The sequence below is a fragment of the Crassostrea angulata genome, chromosome 6 (assembly GCF_025612915.1).
Source record: "Crassostrea angulata isolate pt1a10 chromosome 6, ASM2561291v2, whole genome shotgun sequence".
Classification (NCBI taxonomy): domain Eukaryota; kingdom Metazoa; phylum Mollusca; class Bivalvia; order Ostreida; family Ostreidae; genus Magallana; species Magallana angulata.
In genome coordinates this window covers 56,377,517-56,405,450 of record NC_069116.1, presented here as the reverse complement: position 1 = coordinate 56,405,450, position 27,934 = coordinate 56,377,517, and the positions used below count along the sequence as shown (strand labels likewise).

General features: G+C 33.3%; 1 protein-coding gene across 1 annotated transcript; it reads left to right on the top strand.

Moving 5' to 3' along the window:
• Positions 1 to 27,934, top strand: LOC128186749 (uncharacterized). The gene is made up of 7 exons (XM_052856627.1): positions 1 to 600; positions 10,066 to 10,395; positions 15,731 to 15,875; positions 18,433 to 18,552; positions 22,553 to 22,726; positions 23,406 to 23,464; positions 26,703 to 27,934. Exons 1-7 carry the CDS (start codon positions 148 to 150, stop codon positions 26,913 to 26,915), a joined length of 1,494 nt encoding a protein of 497 aa, XP_052712587.1. The 5' UTR covers positions 1 to 147; the 3' UTR covers positions 26,916 to 27,934.

Here is a 27,934-nt window from a genome sequence, read left to right as displayed (position 1 = left end):
GCCACCATAGTTCCGCGTTTTAACAACACCTTATCATTTTGGCCATTATTGATCAACTGTGTATCGATTTTCTTCTCGCTTTTCAGAACAACCGTTGACGTTCTTCAAAGTAAACAACTATATTTCAAAGTTTGGATATCTATTGATATGTCGGACCAAATTGGCAGCGTTTACTATATTCTTCTTGCCGATAAAATAGGAAAGAAGAAAAAGAGGGGAATCTTACGGACGACATCTAAAGTTGACGTGTTACCCGGAACTCTACTGTTTCGAACAGAAGATCGATTTGATAAACAGACGAACATTCTGTGGTGGATATTAGGGACTTCAGACCAAGAAAATATTGAAATCGAGTGTCAGCCGACGGATACTAGACAACTGAGCAAGACGGAGTTTGCCCTTCTTCAACCGATTCCCGTTTGTGAAGAACGTCTGTCCATTTTTCAAGACCAAAAATGGCTGAAAGAGGGGGCACAACTCCAAATTAATGACCATGTGACAGTAGCCGTGAAGGGACAACCTTATTTGAAGGGGATAATTAAGTACAAAGGAGAATTACCCAGAGTGAAGGGGATTCAATTCGGAATAGAACTACTTGGGGTAAATATACTTATATCTTATCATGTTTACTTATACCAGCCTAATGTTTTCATTTTTTTAATGCATGACATTCTTAAGGTATACGTTTACTCAGAATAAAACATTCCATGCACTGATGATAATGAAACACCATCTATTGTGTGTTATAGATCTTATTTTTCACTCTCAAAAAAGTAGGTCAATGACCTACTTTTGAGTTTATGGCTATTGAATATTTTTTGAAAATTTAAGAAAATTTCTTTAAAAATTTACTCTTTGATTGAGATTTTCTTATTGTGAAAATAAAACAAATGGCTAAACTCTTAATTTTAAAATTGAAATATAGTTCATGAATGGCAATGAAACTAAATAGATTCTAAGCATTAATTTTTCACTCACAATTTTTATAGGTATTCCAGTCCGAATTTCCTCTATCAGTTTTCAAATCCCTACCCATTTTTTATTCAATTAAACAAAGAACTGACTGATGATAATACTAAAACATTAATAGTATAAAACTAAATATATTGACCTTACTCTGCTGGCATAAAATTTATATGGGGTTAATGATCAAAATTTTGAGATATGGTGTCTTTTATTGTTTTTAAGCTGTCTTTTTGTAGTGTATGCCATACAATGATCTAAATGAAAAATTGAGATAAAACCAACAATAAATATGTAAAATTATGTTGACTAACAAATAAAATCTTAACTTTGAATATTACAGTACTAACAAAAATATTTCAGTGAAAAACAAAATCTTAAATTTTGTTCGAATTTCCTCTGTTTTGCTAAAAGACCAACTTTGTTTGAGCCTTATTCCATAATATATTAAAAATATCTAATATTATGTCATAATAATTCATTTCATAAATATTTGTTGTGTTTAGAACAAATTTTACACCTGACACTGAACTGTATAACAAACTGAATTTGAGAACTCAAACCCTGAGTAAACAACGTTTTTAGTATCCCACTTCACACAACAATGTTGCCTTTTTGGTATCCCACTTATAACAACGTTGTGATTTTGCTGGGCATCCCGCTTATATAAATTACTAGATGATAACCCGCGCAAGCGCGTGAATTAATAACTTTTTACACATAATCACACATGCTTAATAAGTTAAACCCTATTTTCCGTTCATTTTTGTATACGCTTTGTCCGATATTTTTGCCATATCTGATTTTTTCAAAATTGAAATAAAAACAAATTGTTTTTTTTATTTTATTTTTTTCAAACCAGTAAATGGTTTTTAGTGTATCTCTCTCTAAATTTTGTTCTTTAGGTCATTTTTCGATATAATTTCTATTACTGTCCCAAATAAGATCTCAGATAAAAACAATCTGGAGAGGGATTAAACTCCCCCGTTTTATGCATACATCATTTTTCCATATAGACGTAGAATACAAGAATCTGTTCATTAAATGTTAACAAATTAATGTCCAAGGTTTACAACCAATCTGTTGTAGCAGTAGGTTGTGCATTATTGTCTATTTGCATGCATATTTTAAACCTGCCCGATGGTTATCTCGCCCTAGCTACGCTTTCCGCCATGATGTGAATTAGGCAACCTGTTTCTGGACACCCTGCTCTAGAAAGTTCTTTCCATTAATACTAAAGTCGCAGTATTTGTTCCATTTTATTTATCAAATGTTTCTATAAATCGAAGTCTGATCCAAGGTATCTGCCCGTGATGCATAAAAACTCATCCTACACTTTTCGTTAATTAGTCAATCCGCATTCTTAGTTACCCCGTTCTTGAAAGTTCTATCCCATTCTCTCACCAGAGGTCGTACTTCGCAAGCGACTGAGTATCAAAACTAAAATCGCCCACTAAATAAAAGAAACGAATTGAATCGTTTTATTTATTCAACATTTGTCAAATCTTAACTTCCATGTTTTCTTTAAATAGGCTCACGGTAAATATATTTACTTTTTAAGTAATCGTGAACCGGGCAGCTTATTAATGTATTTTTTAGCAAGAGTTATTCCCCTTTGATTTATTGATTTTTGATTAATTAATTAATGTTTCGAATAATAACCAATTAGTGTGACGATTATTTGTTATACAATAATAAATATTCAATGTAAATAAGTTGTTTTGTATAAAGAGTTTTGGATTAAATCAGATTAGTTTGTTTATATTTGATTTCCCGTTTTTAGATACTATGAATTATTTTAGGCCGGTGTAACGAAGAATTTTGACCCGGGTTGAAAATTGTCCCGGGGGTCATTTTTCCACGTTGAATAATGAGACGAAAGGTGTTGAATAAAGACCCTAATCCGTTGAAAATTGACCCGCATCGTGGAATTTTGATCATGAAACCGGTTCAAAATTCAACAGCAATGAAGCACAAAATAACGAATCAATATTATAACTTGAGTTTATTTAATTAAAACATATATATATATATACATATTTATACATATTTATTCTTTATATTTATATGTTGCAACGGGGGGGGGGGGGGGGTTAATTTAATTATTATCCCTTTAAATATGTAATAACTATTTTATTCATAATAAACTTTTCGCGTATAATTGCTGTTTTGTGTGATATCTATATATTTCATTAAAAAAATATGTTTTTAAGAATATTTGTATATGTCACAGGAATAATTATTTTAGTTAATTAGTATTCATATTTGCGTTCACTTATTTCAACATTTCATGTTTTCATTTCCCATTGTTCATTTGTTTACATTCACACTGCTTCATTCATTCATACAATCATTCATAGTATGATAGTATGATAGTAGTACGAGAGGTCACGTGGTTACGTTTGGCGGGTGGATCAGTGAATGAATGGGTGTGTTAGACTGGTTTTTCGGGTTTTAGTAAGTGAGTGTGCATGTCTGTTTGCATTTATTCGATATACAAATACAACAATAAATATTCAGCTTATTTTCACAAAAGGCCTTGGAGTTCTTAATTGTTCCCAAATGTAGCCCATAATATTATATATCAGCTACCCCTTGACATATACATAATAATAATTACACGTTAAAATATTCAATGTAGTTAAACTCCATTTTTAAAATTCGCTGGAGAAGTAAATTGAAACTTTGATATTGTTCATTGTAGATTTTCTGGGTGTGTGCAAATTTAAAATTTAGAGTGTGTCATATTGAGATTTTTGTGCTCCCACCTACTCAGTTTGTTAAAACTGTGATTATCTGAATTTTGTATTCACACCTATCCAGCCAATAACAGTGTACAAAATGATGATATGCTAACATGTACTCTTTCATGAACAATGCTGTAGTAACTATTTCTTGAAAGCCATATTTTTTTTAATTTTATTTGTTACGTAGTTACTAGGGTAACTAAATATCGTCAAATCGCTGGGTTTTTTAGGCATGGAATCTGTAGCAAGTTAGCAACCTAATTTTTGTACAGGATGACAATAAAATAATTTTGCTTTAATAGTTTCTTAATTGCTTTGATTACAAAAATTTATCATAAATACTAACAGTAATTGTTTTCGTCAATGAATAGGTAAATTGCATTTTTTGAATAGAAATATGTAGTAGTAGATCATACAACAGTGTTGGAGTAGATGGTTGACTTTCCTATCACAGCCACCTACATTATTAATTCAATTTAAAAGTGTTTTATTGAACGGAATGTTCAAATTATTGAATGGATTGGATGAGAGTCATAGCCTATGTAAACTCTTTCAAACATATAAAGTCAAAAAGAAATTATCTAAAGTCATAAGAATGTAGTATTACAAGTTTACAGAATATATTTGATATTATGTGCATATTAGACAGGGGATACTTGTATATTAAATGATTATCCGAATATTTATCATATATGATTGTATGACATATTGTTGGTAGACATGTTGACTCACACCTACACTAACAAACAAATTACCTTCATTTATACTTGCAGGGATACAAACATAAGAATGACATTTTCATGATCCAGCCCATTTGAAAAGAACAGTTAATAAAAGGGGACTATATATTAAGTAAATATACATGTATAATACTTAAATGGGTTTAAACCGTGTAACATAAGAGAATCAAAAACGCTTTGGAGCTCTAATATAAATATAAACATGGGAAACAATTTTACAATTTCATCTATATGAAAAATCAGAACTACTATAAAGTATATAGTTCATATAAAAAGGAACACTAATGTCAATAAGTTGTTTAAAAAGTTCGTCTCTTTGTTGAGTATATCTTGGATATCCAGGGGGGAAATCACATTTCCTTCATATTCAGACCTATATAAACAGACAATATAAACATCGACTCCCATCAGTTTAAATAAATATCCTTAAAGTAAGCTTTACTAGCTTTATTCCGTAACTGACGTAAAATAATATTTCCTATTGCCTTAACTGAAATTTTTGTAAGCTTTAGGTATATTTTGTTTTTTAAGTGTTGACTTAAAGAAAGATTAAGTTGATGAAATTTTCTTTCCTGCATGAAGATTATTCCATAATTTACATGTAGACGGAGCAAAGCTATTGTAATAAGTATATAGTGGTAGATAGTTAAAAAGCTCATTCGACCTAAGATTATATGTATGTTCAGCTAGAAAATATGATTGAATTCAATCTAACATATCTTGTGGTGCTTAACCATTTATAATCTTGGAGAATATAGTTTGTTTATGTTTATCCCTTCGAGATTGTAAGGTTTCCAATTTATGCTCACAATATAAAATGATTTTAGAAGAATTAACTCTGATCCCTGTCACTGTCCTGGTTGCTTCAATTTGTACATGTTTAAGCAATTCGGATTTTCCTTGATACAGCTGCTCCAAACAATATCACCATATTCCAGTCTAGGTCTGATAAAAGCCGAATTTTAACAAGTGTTTATATATTAATTGTATGCTTGAGTAATCTTAATATATTCAACTTTTTGCATGCCTTTTCATGTATACATGTACCATTAATATAATTAGATCAACAATCCTCCGACTGTATATTTAGATGCAAACCTACTTTTTAAAAAAATTGATAACATTTTTGCTGTAGCTATATGTTTTTAATTTTGAGGAAATGTATTACGTCAGTTGCCTGTGTTTCTAATTTACTGGTAATTAATGGAATTGAAGACTCAAAATGATAGAAATGAATTACATTTTTGAAAAAGAACTATGACTCTGCATATGCAGAAAATTGGATGGTGCTTCAATAAAGTTAATCCGACAAGTTTATGAAAAATTATTGTTAAGTATATATGTATAATACAGTATACATAAAAAAAGTAAAAATATGACAACCATTCATTTATTTTTTTGTCAGAGATGCTGACTTCTTCAAATTAAGCATAGGTATCTGACATTATATCCTTTTGTCTTGATATAAATATATATTCCCTTTACCCAGTAAAACAGTATAGGGGTTATATTTTCAATTATTAGAAAATACAACGCCAGGTGTCTGTCGAATAGAGCTCTGTTGAATTGCCTTAAAAGTGACAATAACGGGCAATACATTTGTTCGATATATTTATCAGAGATTATGACAAGTTGAAACTTAAAATTCTGTCACATGAGGGAATAAAAATCATGTCATCTATGTCAAAAAGTATTCTAGCCCTACTCGCCTGTTCCATTCCGAAGCAAACGTTCATCTTCTTAGCTTTATTTACATAGTATAGTAATAATAAATGGATATCATATTTTCAGTCTCAAAATTAAATAATTAATTGGACCTATCAACCTAAAATAAATTAGCCCGTACGCATGATGGTACATTTAAACCGTATAGAGTACGTTCCAGTTCAGATAAAAACTCTGAGGTTGGGGTCAATTCTCAACAGGATCAATTTTCAACGTGTCGATGTCATCAGAGTTTAGAAAAAATCTTTCTCATACCGTTGAAAAATGACCCCGGGTATACATTTCACGATTTTGGTCTCAATTTTCAACGTTGAAAAATGACCCCCAGGTCAATTTTCAACCCGGGTCAATATTCTTCGTTACACCGGCACATATATAGGGACAGTGTCTATTGCGTCGCAGAGACCGACTATTTGAGGTTAAACTTATTACTTAATGAATTCCTAATCTTGATGGGATGGCAATACAAATATTATAAATAATCATATGCATCAAGACCCTTCATATTTCATCAGCTGATCCCAATTAACAATAAATAGAATTAATCATTGCCATTCCCAGACCTGGGTGTCAGGGGCAGACCTTGCTCCGCCGTGGCAGATCAGCACAAGTGCAGAACACAACTGACTGTGCAAACAGCTGAGCTCATTATTTATTGGCATCGGGATCGATATTTTCGATATTTGTGACGTCATGATGTCAACATACGAATACCAGCCCTAGTTAGAGCAAAGCAGTTTACAACAGAGAATTAAATCACCCGAATAAAAGCGCTGTAACAAGAAACTGACATGTTTCATTCGTATTACAAATTAATCATTGGAATTTGTGACTGGAAAACATAAAATCAACAATGCATAACGATGTGATTATGATATGAACCTGCCTGACATCAACTGGACAGATGTTTCCATCAAAGGGAACCAATTAGTTCGGAAGTCTAACTGAATTTCTTACACACTTTACGGAATTGTGGCTTGGAACAAATGGTGAACTTCCTTACTCGTCTAGACAATACATTGGATATATTCCTATCAAACCGACCAAGTCTCGTCAACCGATGCACCCCCATACCTGGTTTATCAGATCATGATGCAGTTTTTGTTGAAACACTAGATGTGGAAAAACGCGGAAAACCTGTAAAACGTAAGATCTATCTATGAAAGAAAGCTGATCACAATAAGATGAATTTATTGGCTTAATAAAAAACCAGTTCTTTAACAACTATGACTTCTCATCGTCGATAGAGGAAATGTGGAACTCCATCAGTGACACACTCAACAAAATCCTCCAATCATAGGTACCATCAAAGATGACAAGCAGCAGATTTAATAAATCATGGATAAACCGAGAGATAATGGTTGACAGTTTGTTATTGTCATTTTTCATAAAAGCGCTGTTATGGAGAAAGCAAGGACAATTCAACAAGGCAAAATCACCGAAAATTTCTCAGGATAAAAAAAATAACAACATCTAAAATTCAAAACTAGGGATACATGCAGGAAAGCATATAACGAACACATGAATAAGATCATCTCACCAGACTGTGCATCCAACCCAAAGCGATTCTGGGGATTCATCAACAGCAAGAACAAGGATAGTACAGCGGTATTGCCATTAAAAGCAGGCGACGGACTTACATATTCAGATCCTACCACCAAAGGTACAATCATAAACAATCAGTTCTCTTCAGTATTCAACTCCTACGAGCCGGTGAACAACGTAAAATCTGGGGGTCCTAAAACACATCCTGCAATGAATTGTATTGACGTCTCTGAACCTGGTGTCAACAAACTAATTCAAAGTCTACAATTCAACAAGGCATTGGAGCTGACGGTATTCCAGCAAGACTGCTGAGGTTTCTTGGGGCGGACCTTGCTCAAGTCCTCACAATTTTCTTCCAGGCAACCATAAACCAAGGAGTCATCCGAAGGGAATGGTAAAGGGCAAATGTGGTACTTGTATACAAAAAGGAGCCAAAAACAAACCAGAAAATTACAGACCAGTGTTCCTCACATCAATAACATGTAAGATGCCATAACATGTAAGATGCTTGAACAAATCATCACCAGCAAAATCATGCTGCATGTGGAAGGCCAGAGAATTCTAACGGATGCACAACATGGCTTCCGAAAGCAACGATCCTGTGAGACCCAACTGATTGTTACTATGCAGAATCTTGCTAAGTCTGTTGACGACAAAGGTCAGTCAGATGTTATACTGTTGGACTTCTCTAAGGTCTTTGATAAAGTCCCGCACATTAGGCTGATGAGCAAACTTCATCATTATGGAATTCGGGGAAACCTACACAGCTGGATTGGTGACTTCCTGCATGATCGGACACAAACAGCAATCCTTCAGAATGGAAAATCTGACTCGGCTCCAGTTCTATCAGGAGTCCCTTAATGGAGTGTCCTTGGTCCGACACTCTTCCTGCTATATATTAATTATCTTTCAAAGTACATAAAGAACGGTTCTTCAGTGCGACTCTTTGCTGACGACTGCATCCTTTATAGACGCATCAAAACACCGAAGGATGCAGTCTTCTTCAAGAAGACCTGGAGGCTCTCCAAGAGTGGGAAAAAGACTAGTTCATGGAGTTTTACCCCCAGAAATGCCTAGTACTTCAGATAAGCAACAAGAGACAGCTAATACGACATCCATACACCATACATGGACACATTTTTGAGATAGTAGAATCAGCAAGGTACCTTGGCGTCAACATTCACAACAAGTTCAACTGGAATCATCACATAAACCAGGTGACAAAGGAAGCTAACAACACCAGAGCCTTCCTCTAAAGAAACATCTACCAGTGTCCTAAGAAGACTAAGGAACTGTGCTACAAAACCCTAGTTCAACCCCAAATGGAGTTTGATAGTGTAATATGGGACCCACATACGGCCACCAATATACACAGCCTGGAGATGGTACAACGGAGAGCGGCCAGGTTTGTGACTTGTGATTTCCATCCCACCAGTAGCGTTACTACCATGCTACAACAACCACAATGGCCAACACTCCAAAAAAGAAGATCTGCGGATCAATTCATCATAATGTTCCGCATCGTGAGGGGTCTGGTAGCCATACCAACAATCTACCTTACTCCAACTTAGACTACAGTGAGAGGCCACAAAAAACTATTTTTGATCCCATACGCCAGAACTGATACGTACAAACACTCGTTCCTCACAGCGACCATCAGGTTGTGTAACAGTTTACTAACTTGTGTAATAGAGTGCAATTCCGTAAACACCTTCAGGAACAAGCTGCACATCGTCCTACTTTGTTAACCTTCACCTGGACGATTTTATATGTATATAGTGCCACTACGGTTTTTAATCTGCACCTGTACATAAATGGTTCGCTCGCACCGCGCACTAGCGCATAGTTCGATACTTCACCAGATGGTTGAATGAACTATATGGGGAGGAGTTGTTTGTTTCAGTGAACCCTGATTTTAGAATGCACCGTCATTAGCTACGTGCGACAGTTGAATGAGATTTGATGTCGAAAGATACAAGTTTTTTCAACAACGCTCACATTCTGAAATCTGTTCCTTTCGGACGATATTTGAATTCAAACAAACTTATTATTCCAATACACCAAATTGTTATTTTCGAAGTCTTTAATATTTAGTTAATTATTGTAATGGGATTGTTGGAAGTGAAAATTATGAATGATTGTTCTGTGAGTTCTCTTGTGTTCATTGAAGAAACTTGTTATTTATAAATGATGAAGGAATTTGGTATCTACTGAATTATTAGGACTTCATATTTAACTCTGATATTCAATTATAATTATACTATGTATCTATGTAGTCCTTTCAATCTAACTGATTGAGAGTAAAAAATAAAAACTTTCCATACATTGTATCGTAATTTTCACAGGAGAGTAAAGGGAAGGGGACTTGTGATGGAGTGTTCAGAAAGAAACGTTTCTTCACCTGTGACCAAAACTGTGGTATTTTTGCTACAATTCAAAAGGTTCGGAGAAACCCCGATGTTCCGAATCGCCGTCAGTGCTCTGACCGATCCATTCCCATCCACAATGATTCTCCCTTGTATCAAAAGAAGCAAAAGTTGATTGAAGAGTCCGGGCTGAAGGAGAAGGACAGAATCGTGTGGAATAGTGACAATGGTCCGGAGTTTGGGGAGGTCAAATGGATTGGGATTCTGCCGGACAGCAAAAGAATGGAAATTACCGTAGTAGTAGAATTTGTAAGGTTTATCTAGACTTTAATGGCATATTTGTAGTTCATAGCTTTTAAATGAAAGCCCAGTATGTGTCAGTTAATCTCGCTTACTAAATTTATTGATGAAAAGACGAGTTTTCATTCAGAGGTAAACAGAAATTACAAATCTTACTGTTTTAGTACAATAATAATTAAAATACTCTTGATGATTGTTCGGCTCTTCCGTGATCAAATGTGACAAAATTTATTCGTTTATGACATGTTTTAGAAAATCTCATTTCCCGCGATAATGTCGGACAATTCTGTATGAAATTTTAAGGCAACTTGTAAGATATTTTCGTCAACTGTATGTAATCTGACAATTTGACTCAAAAATACACGATTATCATTATGGGTGAGCATCCAAGAATTTTATCTCACCTGAGCTGAAAGCTCAAAAGAGCTTTTCTGATCAACTTTTGTCTGTCGCTGTTTGTCCGTCTGTCAATTAACTTTTCACATTTTCAACATCTTCTCAAAAACTACTTAACCAATTTCAACCAAACTTAAAAGAAAGCATTCTTAGGCAAAGGGGATTCAGAGTTGTGAAAATTAAGGACCACGCCTTTTCCCAAGGGTATATAATAAGAAATTATTTTAAATATTTGAAATTATAAAGAAATCTTCTATTCAAGAACCATTTGGTCAGCAAGGCTGAAACATGTGTGGAAGCAGTAGTTGTGAAAATCATGACCCCCGGGGGTAGGGTGGGACCACAAGGGGGGATTTTCACAAAGGAATATATATAGAGTAAATCTTTAAAAATCTTCTTCTCAAAAACCAATCAGCCAGGAAAGCGAAAACTTGTGTGGAAGCATTCTCAGATAGAGTATATCTAAAGTTGTGAAAATCATTACCCTCAGGGGTAAAGTGGGGCCACAATGCGGGATAAAAATTTCTACATAGAAATATATAGAGTAAACCTTTAAACGTCGTCTCAGAAACTAATCAGCCAGGAAAACTGACGCTTCTTGTGTGGAAGCATCCTCAGGTGGTGTAGATTTAAAGTTGTGAAAATCATGACCTCTGGGGGTAAGGTGAGGCCACAATGGGGGATCAAATTTCTACATAGGAATATATATATTTAATCTTTAAAACCTGACTTCTCGGAAACCAAAAATCAAGAAAAGATGAAACTTATGTGGATGCATCCTCAGGTAGTGTAGATTCAAACCTATGAAAATCTATACCTCCGGATGTAGAGTGGGGCCACAATGGGGGATCGAATTTCTACATATTCATAGAAATAAATAGAGTAAATCTTAAAAAGCCGTCTTCTCAGAAACAAATAAACTAGAAAAGCTGAATTTTGTATGGAAGCATCCTCAGGTAGTGTAGATTTAAAGTGGTGAAAATTCTGACCTTTGGAATAAGGTGGGGCCACAATGGGGAATTGAATTTCTACATAGGAATATATAGAATAAATCTTTTAAAAAAAACGTCTTCTCAGAAACTAATAAAACAGAAAAGCTGAAACTTGTGTGGAAGCATCCTCAGGTGGTGTAGATTCAAACTTGTGAAAATCAGTTCCCCTAAGGGTAGAGTGGGGCCACAATGGGAATCGAATTTCTACATAGGAATATATAGAGTAAATCTTTAAAATCCGTCTTCTCAGAAACTAATAAACCAGAAAAGCTGAAACTTGTGTGGAAGCATCCTCAGTTTGTGTAGATTCAAACATGTGAAAATCATTACCCCTAGGGTAGAGTGGGGCCTCTGGGCCTCTTGTCTCTTGTCTTTTCTTTTCTTTCGACATCATAGTATAAAGCTAGGCCCAAGAAGTAAATTAAACTTTCTGACCAGTCGACTTATTCCTCTTAGGCAACTAATGGTGGTTTTTTCTTGTCAAATCCTTATGTTGACTTGTCAGAAAATAATGATTATACCTGTGTGGTACAAATTGCGAATGTACACGCTTTTGTTTCAAGTATGGGAACGTATAACCGCCTCATGAAGTTGTTTTAAACTCCAAATGGCGAATTAAAATTAATGTTATCTTTCCAGAAAACGTATATATATATATATATATATATATATATATATATATATATATATATATATATATATATATATATATATATATATCGACAAAATTATGTTGACGTGTGCAAGGAGTAAAAAGCAAAAAGTTATTTTTTGACGATTTACTGCTCATTTCAAGCTTTGTTAACTTTGATCAAACTGTAATATTATTTTGCAATATAAATTTGTCGCATTAATACAATAGCATAGAAATTTTCTCACAAACTTTTATAATGAGAATTAATTATGTTGAAATGGTACAATTTTTTAGGCTTTAGCGTCAATATTTTTATGACTTGCTTGCCTGTGGAAAAGGAATGTCAATTCAAATTTGTCACCTAAAGTTTGAGCAACATTGTAACCCATTATAAAGCACAATAACAGTGTACATAAAGCTGTACACATTGTATCTGCCTGAGCGTAAGAGAAGGGGGCGAAGATGCCTATACGCAGACCAGACATGGCGTGCACATTGTTTTTTTTTTTAAAGAATACAGGAGGCCCACGGGCCACATCGCTCACCTTAGCAACAATAGCCATAATAAAACCAGCTTTATAGTCATAAAATATCTGGACAATATAGTGGAGATCCTGTGTTGAATGTGTTTTTTTAATTTTCTCCAGATATTCGTATGTAAAACATTAAGCCACTTATTTTACAGGATAGTAATTTCATATATTGAGCATTGTAGTTCTCAAGAAGACCTTAAAACAACTCTTTATATAAAACCTACAGAACACTTTGAAACTCTTATTGGGGGGGGGGGGGGGGCACAAAAAATGCTCACTCACTCCTTGGACCCCAGTCTAAACAATTACTAATCAACAATATGTCAAAATGCTTGAATATAAGTATATGTAATACCATGTTTTTGTTAATAATTAATAAAAATTCCTGGATAAATTTCAATCCTCCTACATGGTCCCATCCTATCTTCGACAATCCCATCTTTGCTAGCCAAGGGTTTATGATCCGCACCGCTCCTCACGAACCCTTATCATATCGTGCTAACAAAAGTCGGGATTTATTTTTCTTCACGTGATCTCCTATCCTATTTTTAAACCAGCTAAGTATTGAAAGATGCCATACCTGAAACCAGAAATGGCAGCCTCTGTAGGCATTGATAGTGACAAGTTAAAAGAACGTTTAATGCCCTAGCGTATTCAAAAATAGGAATAATGTGAATTATTACAGATAGATCAAATTCATTCGAAAAGTGTAAGACTGGGAGCGGGTGTGGGAAATCCTTAATCTACGAGTGCATGTCTCTGTTGATACACAATCTGGTGTACTTGTTATTGCATCATTGAATGATAAATGCATCAAGAAGGCTCAAACAGAAAAATAAGGGGTTTGTGATATGGGTGTTAAAGACACTCGTGAATAAACAGTAGGAAAACAATGTTGATAAAATCAGATATGTTTTGCATGTTTTCATAGGTCGAACGGTTTCAGTAAACACCAATTTAAATTCAAAGAAAAATCCCAACTTATGAAAGCACGGTTCATGAGAAGCTGTGCGGATCAGAAACCCTTAGCTAATCTATCTTAAGTTGCTTTTACTAAAGTTACAGCTTCTCTGACCGACTGAGTTTTGAGAAGAAGATTTTTTAAATGAAATCCAATCAAAATTGGAATCACCACTGTGGCACTATTAATTGTGACCATGATTTGAACAATTTTGAATCTACACTACACTTCTCCTGGTTTTTTAGAAGAAGTTTTTCAATGATTTTTCTCGATATATATTCCTATGTAAAATTGGGACTCCCATTATGGCCCCACCTTACCCCCGGCAGTCATGATTTGAGCAATCTCTTATCGACACAATCTGAAGATGCTCCCACATAAGTTTCAGCGTTTCTGGCCAATTGGTTTTGGGAAGAAGTTTTTAAAGATTTTCTATATATTCTTATTTTAGAATTTAACCCCCATTGTGGCCCAACCCTACCCCCGGGGATCATAATTTGAACAAACTTGAATTAACCCTGCCTGAGGATGCTTCCACACAAGTATCAGCTTTTCTGGCCATATGATTTTTGAGAGGGTTTTAAAGGATACCAACAATTTTACCATAATATCTAACTATATCCCTGTGAAGGAGAACATGGTCCTTCATTTTAACAAAATTTTATTCCCGTCATCCAAGGATGCTCTATGCTAAATTTGGTTGAAATCGGCCCTGTGGTTCTGAAGTAGAAGACGACATTTCTCTCTCTAGCTGATTTCTCTCTGTTCCATTTCGTTATAGGCATAAAAAATAGTTCCTAGCGTTTTTTATATTTTGGGTCTAAAACTGAAATTTTCGGTCTAAAACTGAAATTACTCCGCAACATTCAAACATTCAAAACGTAAACAAAAACATGGCGTAGCTTTATTTACATGACAAAGAATTGTGATCTATGCAAACACGACGTTTGACTCTGACACTCAAATTTGGTTGATTATCATACAAATGCCTTACTTTTAAGCTTTAAAAACAGAAAATTAATTGTTGACCAAAATCGTGACCATAGGCCTTTAAAACAAATACTGTGGTTTCATCAATATTCGGTGAATACCAATTTTCGTTGATTTCGTTGTTAAGTTTATCCTTGAAATTAAATATTCATTGAACTGCAAATTTTATTAATGTTTTGTATTGATAGGGTCAGTGGCCACGAATTTACGTATCCTTGAAACTGTGATTTTCACTTTATCCACGAAAATTGATATCCTTGAAAATTAATGAAACCACAGTATGATAAACCAAGATTTAAACAGTTTTTGATAAATTTACTAAATACTTTGATCCTTTTATGATATAAGTTAAATTAAATTTGTAATACAAACCGATTTAACTTTATGTGGATTATGATTAAGTTCCAATTCATACATGTATCAGTACATGAAGAGTTTTATCTACATACAATTAGTGCTGATTCTACAGTCGAATTGCTTTTGAACTTACTGAGAAAAATATATAACCCTAAATGCTTTTAATAGTTATTTAACTCCAATTTAAAAGTGAAAAAGGAAATATAAACCTTCTATATTTTTTATTATTTAGGGGCAACGAAAGATTATAAAGGAAGTCACAAAAATGCAGTTCCTGAAATGTTAAACGAATAATACCCGAAATAAAAAAAAATGTGTTTTTATAACTAAATAAGAATTTATTAATTTCAGTCGGCAACGATGGTAAGGGCATCTTGGAATTTACCCCCACACCCTTTCAACATCATAGCATTTAAAGTAAATGAATCATAAAGAAATAATGATATGTACAATGTTTTTGTATAAATTGGATATATTGCAGGACAATCCAGTTGGATCAGGTACTGGAAAGTACAAAAATCACAGACTGTTTTTTGCAAAACATTGCCATGCATCATTAGTTCCCATAATGGCTCTAATGAAGGCTAGTGTGTACCTGGAAATGAACCAATGGACAGGACCCTTAAGTAATAACTGCTTGCAAGCCAATGGAATGTTATGATGGCATAGATCTGCCACCACTTGTCAGATGATTATGTCGACTTATCAGATCTTCATGTTGACTTGTCAGAAAACAACTATACTGAGTCTAAATAAAAACTCAACAGCGTGTAAGTGTCACTAACTGTCATTTTCTTGTCATCCTAATACCTGACAAGTCGCCTTTAAGATCTGACAAGTTAACATAATTATCTAAAAAGTTGACTTATTGAATGAAGATGATACTTATTTTTGTGGTGGCATATCTCTGGCCCTTGTGTGCAAGTTATTTTTCTATCAAATATGTCGACATGCAAGATAAATATGTTGACATACAAAATAATTATGTCAACATGCAACATACTTATGTTGACATGCAAGAAAATTGCAATCAGATAAGAATTATATAAAATCTCAAAAAAATCTCAAATATCACCCACCTGTGACATTCAAGATACTAGATGCTACCTTTTTATGTCGACATGCAATTTATTTCTGTTAACATGCAAGATAAATATGCTGACATGCAATTTATTTATGTCAACATGCAACTTATTTATGTCAACATGCAACTTGCTTATGTTGACATGCGAGATGAATATGTTGACATGCAACTTAGTTATATTAACATGCGAGATAAATATGTTGACATGCAACTTATAAGTTGTATGTCAACATAACCATATGTCAACATGCAACATACTTATGTTGACATGCAAGAAAATTACAATCAGATAAGAATTATATAAAATCTCAAAAAATCTCAAATATCACCCACCTGTGACATTCAAGATACTAGATGCTACCTTTTTATGTCGACATGCAATTTATTACGGGCCGCCGGAAGGCGGTCCGTTATTTGATACACATTTAAATATTGTTACTGCGTTTCTGCGGGATAGTTCTTTTTTAATAGAATTAATACGATGCTTATTTTTATGAATTAAACGTAAATTTGCATGTAGAGATATGTTTTATGCCTTTTAGAAAATATCACTTATTTTTTGTTTTACTCGTAAATGAAAAGTAGGCCATACTTAGTAGATTGTCGTATTTGGCGCGTTTTTATCGAGACTATAATCTATTCGGAAAATTTCGGAGTTCTTCATTCTTTTCAAAACAATGCATCAGGATCGGTATGCGGGACATACTAAAGACCTGAAATACGAAAGACCTGAATGTCATTAAATTTTATATAAATGATACATTTGAATTTCTATGTGCCGTGCCAAATAAAATGACTATATAATACATTAAGTTTTCATTCAATACAATGCAACAAAAAAAAATGGTTTGAAATACATAATCTCCAAGAGAAAAATGATAAGTTGAACTTTTTATTAGAGTAATGTAAAAATCAATGTGTTCTCCATTGCTTCATACTATGGCAATGATCATACAATTTCCGTTAGAAATGCTTACAGTAACGAAATCGATTCTTTATGATAATAGTAAAATGTTAAACTTCAAAAAGTTGCTGAAAGTATATTAAAATTTACCATACAAATTAGTACAACCAACTCTTATTTTCTTCTTTGTGGTGTGTTTTTATGTAAACAACCAATGATTTATACAACAATTATATTTTTTGCGGCCCATTTGACGCTTGCGTCAATATGATTTCTTGTTTCTGTTAACATGCAAGATAAATATGCTGACATGCAATTTATTTATATCAACATGCAACTTATTTATGTCAACATTCAACTTACTTATGTTGACATGCGAGATGAATATGTTGACATGCAACTTAGTTATATTAACATGCGAGATAAATATGTTGACATGCAACTTATAAGTTGTATGTCAACATAACTAAGTCGCATGTCAACATATTTATCTTGCATGTTAACATTACTAAGTTGCATGTCGACATAAATAAGTTGCATGTCGGCATAAAGAAGTTGCATGTTAACATAAAGAAGTTGCATGTTGACATTAATAGGTAGCGTATCTAGCATCTTGGATGTCACATGTTGGCGATATTTGAGATTTTTTTATAACTCTTATTTGATTGCAGTTTTCTTGCATGTCAACATGGTTATGTTGCATGCTGACATAACTATCTTGCATGTCAACGTATTTATCTTGCATGTCGACATGCTAAATAGAAAATAACTTGCACACAAGGGGCAGAGATATGCCACCATATATATTTTGCCTTTACTGGTCATTAAAATATCGGACAAGTCAACATAAAGATCTGACAAGTTAACATACTTACCTGACAAGGCGATATATTGAATAAAAATGATTATATTATTTGATTTCGACCTTTTGTTTTTTGCAAATATGTGTATGGAGTTAGATATATTACACCGACATAAAGCAAATGTAGGTTTGCATAGCTTAAGCATAATTTGTTTGTAGTAAATAAAAATTAATCTAAGTATAATATACTGTGGTTTTCAATTGAAAATTTTAAAATTATAACCTTGTAACTGACTCATTTGTAAAGATGGAAAAGGGGCTTTTGAAAACAAATCCACAGATTTCGATCGGGCTAAGACTTCACATTCTTATAAACTTTTGCTTGAAATACAGACGACTTCATCTTGACAAGCGATCCGCCCTGTTCTCAAAAACCGTACCAGGTTTGGAACTATGACAAAACTGTGGGGAGAATAATAAGTGCCTCAAAGCTTGAGGAACTGCAATTGAAAGGTAATAATTGCAGTCAGTTTTGATTCAAAATACGTCACTTTATTTAGCTCACCTGAGCTGAAAGCTCAAATGAGCTATTCTGTCAACATTTTGTCCGTCGTCCATCTGTCCGTCCGTCTGTAAACTTTTCATGATTTGAACTTCTTCTCTAAAACCGCTTGGCCAATTTCAACCAAATTCGGCACAAAGCACCCTTATGGAAAGGCAAATATAAATTGCAGAAATGAAAGACTGATCTTTATTCAAAGCGGAGAAAACCTCGAAACTATAGGAACTACTGAGTTAAATTTAACGTAATTAGGATAAATAATCCTTATGGCAAGGAAAATATAAATTGCAAAAACTATGGGCTAATTCTTTCTCAAATCTGAGTTATTACGAAAATAATAATAATAAAAGGAAAAGGCGTGCTTCAATCGGTTTATAACCTCGGATTCAGTATTCTATACTTCCAAAACGAGGTTCTTTGTTTTAACACCCATGTTTGACGTATGATACTTAAACTAACTTTTATTCGCGTGCGAGAAATTTTCGCGAGGTTTGCGAGGGCCTCGCCGTCACGAATTTTTCTCGCCGCGATGTCATCTGGTTGTTATAACAAAACGGGTCTGGATATGGCTTGATCGCGAACATTAGTCGTCGCGAACCACTTTTGCACGAGTAAATCGCGGAATAAAGTTGTCACTAATAAAAGTTGGTTTACAGTAAACTGGTCGATTTGAAAAAGATGAATTTGTTTGCTGTGCAAATCTTGAAACATGCAACATACATTGGTGCCGATTTGGTGAAGTAAATTGAGGTTAAATATGTCAATGCGTTGACAGTTTTTACATTTGACGGTGGTGTTATGTAAGCTTTTTTTTATTTTCGTTTCATTTTCATTAATTATGCTTTGTAACATGGGGAACTATTGCCTGTACTTTGTAATTTTTACGTATCAAGTCAAACATAGACTTCGGTAAATCAGACAGTCGATTGTTTACCTGCGCAAAATAATCTGATGTATTTACAAAGTTCTAAAATACAATTCTTGGTTGATTAATGCAATGTGTTTTGTTGAGATGCTCAGCATTTTCTCGAGTTTATTTAGTTTAAAAGAGTTTAATATCGCTAGAGGCAATATGTAGGTTTATATTTTATTCATTTTGATAAAAAAAACGTGCTCATTATTTGTTTTAGTGCATGGTTCTTCTAATTGATTGTTTACAATTTCTGTTAAGCTTCTAATTATGAGCGAGATACAGAGCTTTGCACACAATTCTATGTATGTATACAGATCTGAGGCCATCATTTTTGTGTCTACATTTAAAAAGCTGAATAGGAAATATCAAGTTAAAAATCGTTAGCAGAATGTAATAAACTAACGTGGAAAAAAATATGACTCAAACCTAGCAGAAATGTGAGCGCTGTATCTTTCTTATAATTCTACGATTGACGCTGAAATTTTGGTTGATCATTAAAAACGTTAAATACTAGTAATTGTACAAAAAAATAAAAGATAATATGCTGTACCTATCTTATACGATGAATTATATGAATTCTACATCAATTTTGATAATTTTTTCAGACATGAGTAAATTAAAAGGACACCGTTAAAACAGTTACCATAGTTCTGACAGTTTGTTACGGGGATAAAGACATTATCACTACTCTTTAGAAAATATTACAGCGGATAATCATCCTGGTTTGTAGCCATTTGTTATTTTTGAATATAAATGAAAATAATGGGTGGGCCTTAGTAAAATAGAGTGATATGCCTGTCAATACATTTACCCCTACGAATGTGTTCGGAATGTTTTCTTTATCGTTGCGAATTATATACTAAATCCAGAGGTGCTCGAATGAAAGTTCGCGAGATTTCACCGAGAATTGTTCAGTTCCTGTAAAATTACAAGCAGAAGTATAAGTGTTCGGATAATATACTCAAAATACGTGAGTACTGGTCGTTTTTCATATCATAACCTACTTTGATTTATTTAAAAACATGAAAATATATTTTAGGATATATGTCTTATATCATCCTCTAGCGGTTATTTAAACTAAATGATGATATTCAGAACAGGGCTATCGTTCGTGTTCAACCACTCTACACGTGGTTGAAAATATAAACATTGGGTTGCTTAATAAAATCATAGCCATGTTTAATATTTTTGATGTGCAATTCTGTGATTAAAAAAGAAGAATGGGTTTCTGTTTGTATAAAGATTTAGTATATCGAGCCATTTTCAAAGAACATTCTGCATAAAATGGTATAGTCTGTTTCACTATTGATGCTATTACTAGGTCAGGCGCGGATGGAAAATTAATCCTTAGGGGGGATCGGTACTAAGCATGTTAGTTGTTGCAACAGCAGAAAAAAAACTTTATTTTCTAATGTCATATTAATTTCTAGAACTCATTTTATACACCAATTAATGAAGATAAAGTTTAACATCAAGAAACGTTTAGATATTATATCTGACTATAAGTACTTAGATTTCAGGAAACAGACTATAAACACGAGAAATGTTTTTTACTGCAAAACTGAAGGGTCATATAAAACCACGTGCTCTAAATTTGAATGACAAAAACATTCGCAGGGGTGACATTGGTTATAATAGTTCTTTAACATGTCACGTGACAACAGTATTTATTCATCAAGTGAGTAAGGTTATAAAAGTCACACGAGATTACGACAGCTAAACAATAGTCGTCTATAACGGGGAAGACCAATTAAACAGTGTACCCCTACCGAAAGTTTACTTTTATATCTTGCATAGTATTTTTTTTCGGTAAAAATGGTTTGCCGTCAAGGTACAATGTCAAAGATTAAGTGTACCCCTACCGAAAGTTTACTCTTATATCTTGCATAGGATTTTCTATTTTTCGGTAAAAATGGTATGCCGTCAAGGTACAATGTCAAAGATTAAGTGTATGCAAAAATAATTGTAAAATTCAATACTTTTCAATATTTCTTTTTTGTAATTCTACCAATGGCCATAAGACACAATATCCTTTAAACGCCCATGTAAAGTCGCTGTTGCTCAGGTGAGCGATGTGGCCCCATGGGCCTCTTGTATTCACATATTTTAACATATTTAAACCGGGGTTTTTTTATGTGAAGTGTAACTTTACATAAATTGATATGCACTTATAAAGGCACCTGTATAAATTGATTTATAGAGCCTACGTCTTTTTTAATTACCATTACCATAATCAGAGAGACTATCCTTTAATGATACAACATCATAAAGTGATTTACCTCATTAGAAATGAGGTTGGGGAGGGGGGTGTCGTAGGTTACCATAAGTGCCAGATAGCTACGTTGTTTACGCACATAACTAGATTAATCTTGTTACTATGTACATCAGGAAGAAAATAAATTTTTATTTTGCATTACTTTTTTGGGAGTTGATTTTAATCAACTCTCCTATGCAGTTACTCAGACAAACGGAAAGTGAAACAGTGTTTGGACACAAATCATCGCTGCTGACAAGACTTAGTTCTTGAAAATAATTGATAAATTCGATGTAATGTATGCTAATGCATTGTTTTTCAAGGAAACTTATTTATAAATAGCTTGAAAATAGTCAGATTTTAAATAGTACGAACATTTTAGATATTTGTTGTAGTCGTATGTATTCCTACGCCAGAGTTCAATATAGTCTCGTTCAACTCGACGCTCGGCTGTCTTCGTAAATCCTTGTCGGAGATTTACGGTTTCAGCCGAGCGTTTGGTTGAACGAGACTATTTTCGAAAAATATTTTTATTACTGATACATAGTTTGATTGAATCAATTTTGTCTTTAAATATTATTTAACATGATTTGTATGGAGGTTTCTCGACATTCTTGTCGAAAAAGTCCAAATATTCATATTATGAAAATGTGCGTAATTCAAATTAGAAACTACGTGTACTTGTCATGCAAAATAACATATCATTGATTTTAAAATAATTAAACATCGACAAAATCAACTCCCTTCAGTTCTTCAGTACTTTGATTTTACACTGTGTTTGCAGCAAAGGAAAAATTTGACATTAGCACCAACGTTAAGCTTGTCCTAGAAAATGGGTGTATAATTGATGATGAAGAGGCCTTCCAAATACTTCAGGGTAGTGTTAGTACAGTGTTTTGCCTTAAAGAAGGTGAAAGTCTGTCATTTGCAGGACCATCCACTCAATCTTCCGCATCAGGTAAGATTTAATGGTGTAAAGGTGGTCTAAATAAATTTCTGCCGTATCTGATTTTTTAAATTTAGGTATTACCTGGCTAGTAGGACTTTTGTCATGTAGCTGATGCATTTGTCTGTGTCATAGTGAAGGCAGTTAAGGTGGTTTGACACACTATTGCTTTATTTCATGAATTGATGAAGAATCATTTTTGAGAAATGATTATATAAAAATGACACCAATATTGGCTTCCGATTATTTTATATTAATTTTTTGTATTTTTTATGGAACCCAAAACATCGTTTTAAAGGGGCATGGTCACGATTTTGTTAAAATTCTGACAAGGAAAGGAACAAATGTAAGATCGTAATTGGAGACCATGTAGATTGATGGAATAGAATTTAAAGTCGAATTAAATTTAGGTTTCCATCATGAAATTGTAGGGGGGACGGAGTCCAGAGAGTTTAGAGACAAATAACTAAAGAAAGAACGTGTTTTACGGGCCTAGCGTTTGTGAAACATCTAATTATAAGACGCATGATGTATATTTTTCACTCAAACTCATGTCAAATTTTTGTTTCAAGTACGCCACATATACCTTTAACAATTTGAATAAAGTCTGATACATATTTTGAAGCATGATTCTTGTTGCATGAAAATCTACTTCGCTATGCTTGACATTCTTAAATTTACATTTCTACAGCTGGTGATTCCAGTCATTGCTTACATCTAGTGCAACACACAAGAAATAAACGAACTTCAGTAAGTATGCTGAATTAAATTTAACAATAAACTGACATGCTTTCAAACAAAATTGGAAAATACAATATTCATTTTTGGGAATTGATTTTATTCCTATGCACTTACTCGGGCAAACCGAAAGTGAAACAGTATTTGGACCTAAGCACAAATCAATACCGCTGACAACACTAAGTTCCTGAAAATAATCGAGAAATTCGATGTAATGTATTCTGAGGCATTGTTTTTCAAGAAAACCTATTTATTACTACCATGAAAATAGTAAGATTTTAAATGGTACAAACAGTTCTGATATTTTTTGAAGTCGTATCATGTATTCATACGCTAGACTTCAATGTACTAGTCTCGTTCAACCAGACGTTCGGCTGTCTCCGTTAATATCCGACAAAACAGAGAGTCTCTCTTGCTTGTCGGAGATAAACGGATATAGTCGAGCGTTTGGTTGAACAAAACTAGAGTTCAATCTTGCCTGGATCCACACAATTTCTCAGAAATATTTCGATTACTGTTACTACTTGCCATGCAAATTCACATATCCCTGATTTGAAAATAAATGATAATCGATAAAATCAACTCCCGTCAGTACTTCAGTATTTCGATTTTAATTATTACCCTCATGTTATGAAATGTTGCTCTTATAAAGAGCCCTGAGGTCAGATTTTGACAAAATGTAATTGTAATTTGTGACTGGATGACTTAGTCGATATTGGGCTTAAATTTACTACTATTTTACTAATGGGTAAGTCTTAAATCTGAACACAAAAATAGCGATTATTTCGATTGTAAGGCAAAGTAAACATGGAATCTTAATTTTGTGTATCTGTCACGTGTAATTTAGGAAAATATCCACATTTAATTATACATGTAAAATATTATAAAAATCTTCGACCTATTGGTCAATAATTCTTGTTGTTTCTTAATATATAAAGATTAAATCAATTTAATAAATGGCGGATTAACTCAGTACTAATATACATCAGTACTTGTATATGAAGATTATCGTAAGTATGAAGAATTAAAGATAGGTGTATCCGGCAAATGATATAAACACAATATGTAAAAAGATACTATAATCTAAATTATTATGATTGTATACCATAACAACAACCCCTAGTTTGTTTATTTTTCATCATATAAATGCATGTACCGATAGATTATTGTTTTTAATCAATTTTAAGCATATATCTCAAATCAAATTAAGGAATAGGAATCATTCTTTGAGTATCATGAGGTGATCAAATACGACCGGGGCTGATCATTCCAGTAAAGCCCTTAAAGCTGAATGATATATTTAATCGCACCCGACTGTATTTTATCACCTAATAATATTCAAAGATTGTTTCCTAATTATTACTTATATTTATATATATGATTTTCAGCCAAGTGTACGATTAAAAATTAAAATAGTCATTGATGAAATGTATTGGACTATATATTACAAAACTGATTCGTAGTTTTATCACAAAGACACTGGAAAATGTAAATATTGGACTATGCATAACAAACTTGATTCGTAGTGTTATCATCAAGACACTGGAAAATGTCAAAATTGGACTATACGAGGGTTGTCCCAAAATAGCGTAGACAAGCGGCGTTATTCAGTTAATCGAAGACAAAGGAAAACGAAATTTGTGCCACAAAGGGTTCAAGAAATTTGCATTCAAATAATGTTTTAAAATCAAATATTGTTTGAGATAAAATTAGTGAAATGAAAGCATGTAAGGTCAGAAATCCGACATGCGGCGCAATGTCAAGAACAAAAAGTTAAAATCAACATAATGAAATGAAAATTGCGAGGAAAAGTACTTTTCGAATAAAAAATTCAAATAAAACATACATGGATATTTGATAATAATTCTATTATTTACTCAGAAATTGTTTTGGCTATAACAAAACTTTTAAATATCTTAGAGTGCGTTTTGTGACATGTTGAAAAGTTAACTCGTAATAAAATGACGATGTCAGCGTTAAAGGCGGCGCAGCAGTAACTGATACAATTTTGTAAAGACCACGAAATAAATGCTAAGCGGCTTTGGAAGTAAATGAAATTAACAAAATCGATTGAAAATGCGTTTTGTGAATAAGTAGTTAAACAACATTGAAAATATTTGAACAAGTATGATGACAAATAGTGGTTTAAAAGAAACCCCGAACGATATCAATGGACGTCAAAATGCTCAAAGACACATTTCGGCAAGACAGACCTTAGACAACAAGTAATACAGGACAAGTGTGGAGCCGACAGATCGTTTGCACTAAGAAAATATTTAAAACAAAAAAAACAAAACTAGAAATATATGTTGAATGTGCACTCAGGTTACTTGTTCAAAGAAAGTATTTTTTCTAAGACTTTTTCGGAAATAAAACGTAAATGTTATCGTAAACGATGTAGAGAGTTTAGCAACAGCGTAAACCTGGAAATTTTCGACGTCGAACATTGCGCCGCCTGACAAAACTTGTTGTTACTTATTATTTATTTTCTCGAGAAATAAATAAAGTACAGATTTGAATTTTTCAGTATTGTTTGCCAAAGGGTCTTGAAGAAAACATAGAAGTCTAATGAAATTGCAGTGAACAGATTATAAATTATGTGTCCTGTCTACGCTATTTTGGGACAACCCTCGTACATTACAAAACTGATTTGTACCGTTATCATCAAGACACTGGAAAATGTAAATATTTTTTATATCATATGAAGAGGTACCAAATGTATTTTTCAGACGATTCTCAAGACCATTATAATGTTTCTAAACCAAATTTGAAGCTGTTAAACGAAATTGATCTCAAAATACATTTTCATTTGTAATTTGTACTAATATTTCTAAAGAAAAAGGTCTTCCTTAAGAATTGGACATCAAAAAAGCAGATTGACTGTTTTATTGTGTAGAACCATCGTCAGATTTTGTTCAAATCATGATCTTCAGGGGGAGGAAGAGGCTTATTTGGGGGTGGTGGGATGAATTTTTACATAAGAATTAATAGATAATTTTTTTTGAAAATTTTCCTCTTATAAACTTATACAAATAAAGGGGATTTTATGTCTCATAGGAATATGTAAAACAGGTATCAATATCGGCTAGTCAAGATTATTGTATTTGATGCCATTAAGCTGATTTGCTTAATGTTCTGGTTATTGTTGCGTATGTGAGTGATGCAGCCCATGGGTCTCTAGTACTGACAATTAATTTGATATGATACAATAATGCTCAACAAATGTGCTAAATTTAGTTTTTACTTGTAGACTATTAGATTTCCTCAGGTGCCTGAATGCATAATATGTGAAGAGAGATTCTCCGACACATTTTTCATCCCATGTGGACATATCGCCTGCACAGTTTGTGCAGCAGAGTTGACCAAGAGAGGAAAACAATGTCACATTTGCAGAGGAATTTTCACTTCAACCTCCAAATTGTTTTTTTTGATATTTATACCCAGTCATTGTTTTTGTTTTTGACACTTATTTGATTGCTAAGTAATGGACAACTTTTGTTTTAAACACTTTTGTAAATTTAAGTAGCATAAAATTCGACCTCCTGTATGTTTCAGTAGCAGAAAACTAATGAGTTGTTGACCATGGTTAGTGGAGATTTCTTATTTGTAAACTGATCCTTTTTTAATTGGTCTGCCTGTTATTAGCATTTTAAAAATGTTTTAAGGTTTTGTGCAGTAGAAAACTATTGTATATATAGAGTGAGGTCAAACTAATATTTACCATTTATAATTCATTGTCAGGAAGAACATTTAGCATGTTTTAAAAGGTTTGACACTAGCCAGGATTTGCGGATCTGTATGTTAGATGGTAAAAAAATAGACATGCCTAGAGTTTATTTTTTTTTATAAATCCGTTGAGGAAAAATTACACGGATGATCAGGAAGAGACGAGTTTTGATAAAATTGTAAAATAAAACTAATTGTCGTTTTTATTCTGATTACCGTTTCAATCCAGTTCACACTATCGGACATCTGCTAATCTGTACCGTTAGATTCATTTGACCAAAATACGTTGGCATTTGGAGTTCTAAATGCTAAAATGCAAGGATTTAACATTTTCTATTTCTAAATATGTAAGTATAAAATTATTAAGTAAAGAACACTTAACTCTCACCTCTTGACAGCCGACTAAGTATTGCTTAAGCACTTTTCTAATTATGGACTTGAGTCGTAAGAATGTACTGAATTCTTGAATTTTTTACGGTATATTGAACCAATATAAACAAAACCATGGCACGAGACTTCTTTATATAACGACGAGTTGTGAGCTCTGTAACTTCCTTTAACTCTACAACTGATTCTGAAATTTAGGTCGATCATTAAAAACGCCTTACAAAAGCATTGTAAACAACAAAATTAGAAAAAAACAAATAAGACCAAAATCGTAAGCATGTCAGTTTAAGCACAGTTTTTGGGAGTTGATTTAATCAACTCTCCGATGCAGTTACTCAGACAAACCGAAAGTGAAACAGTGTTTGGACC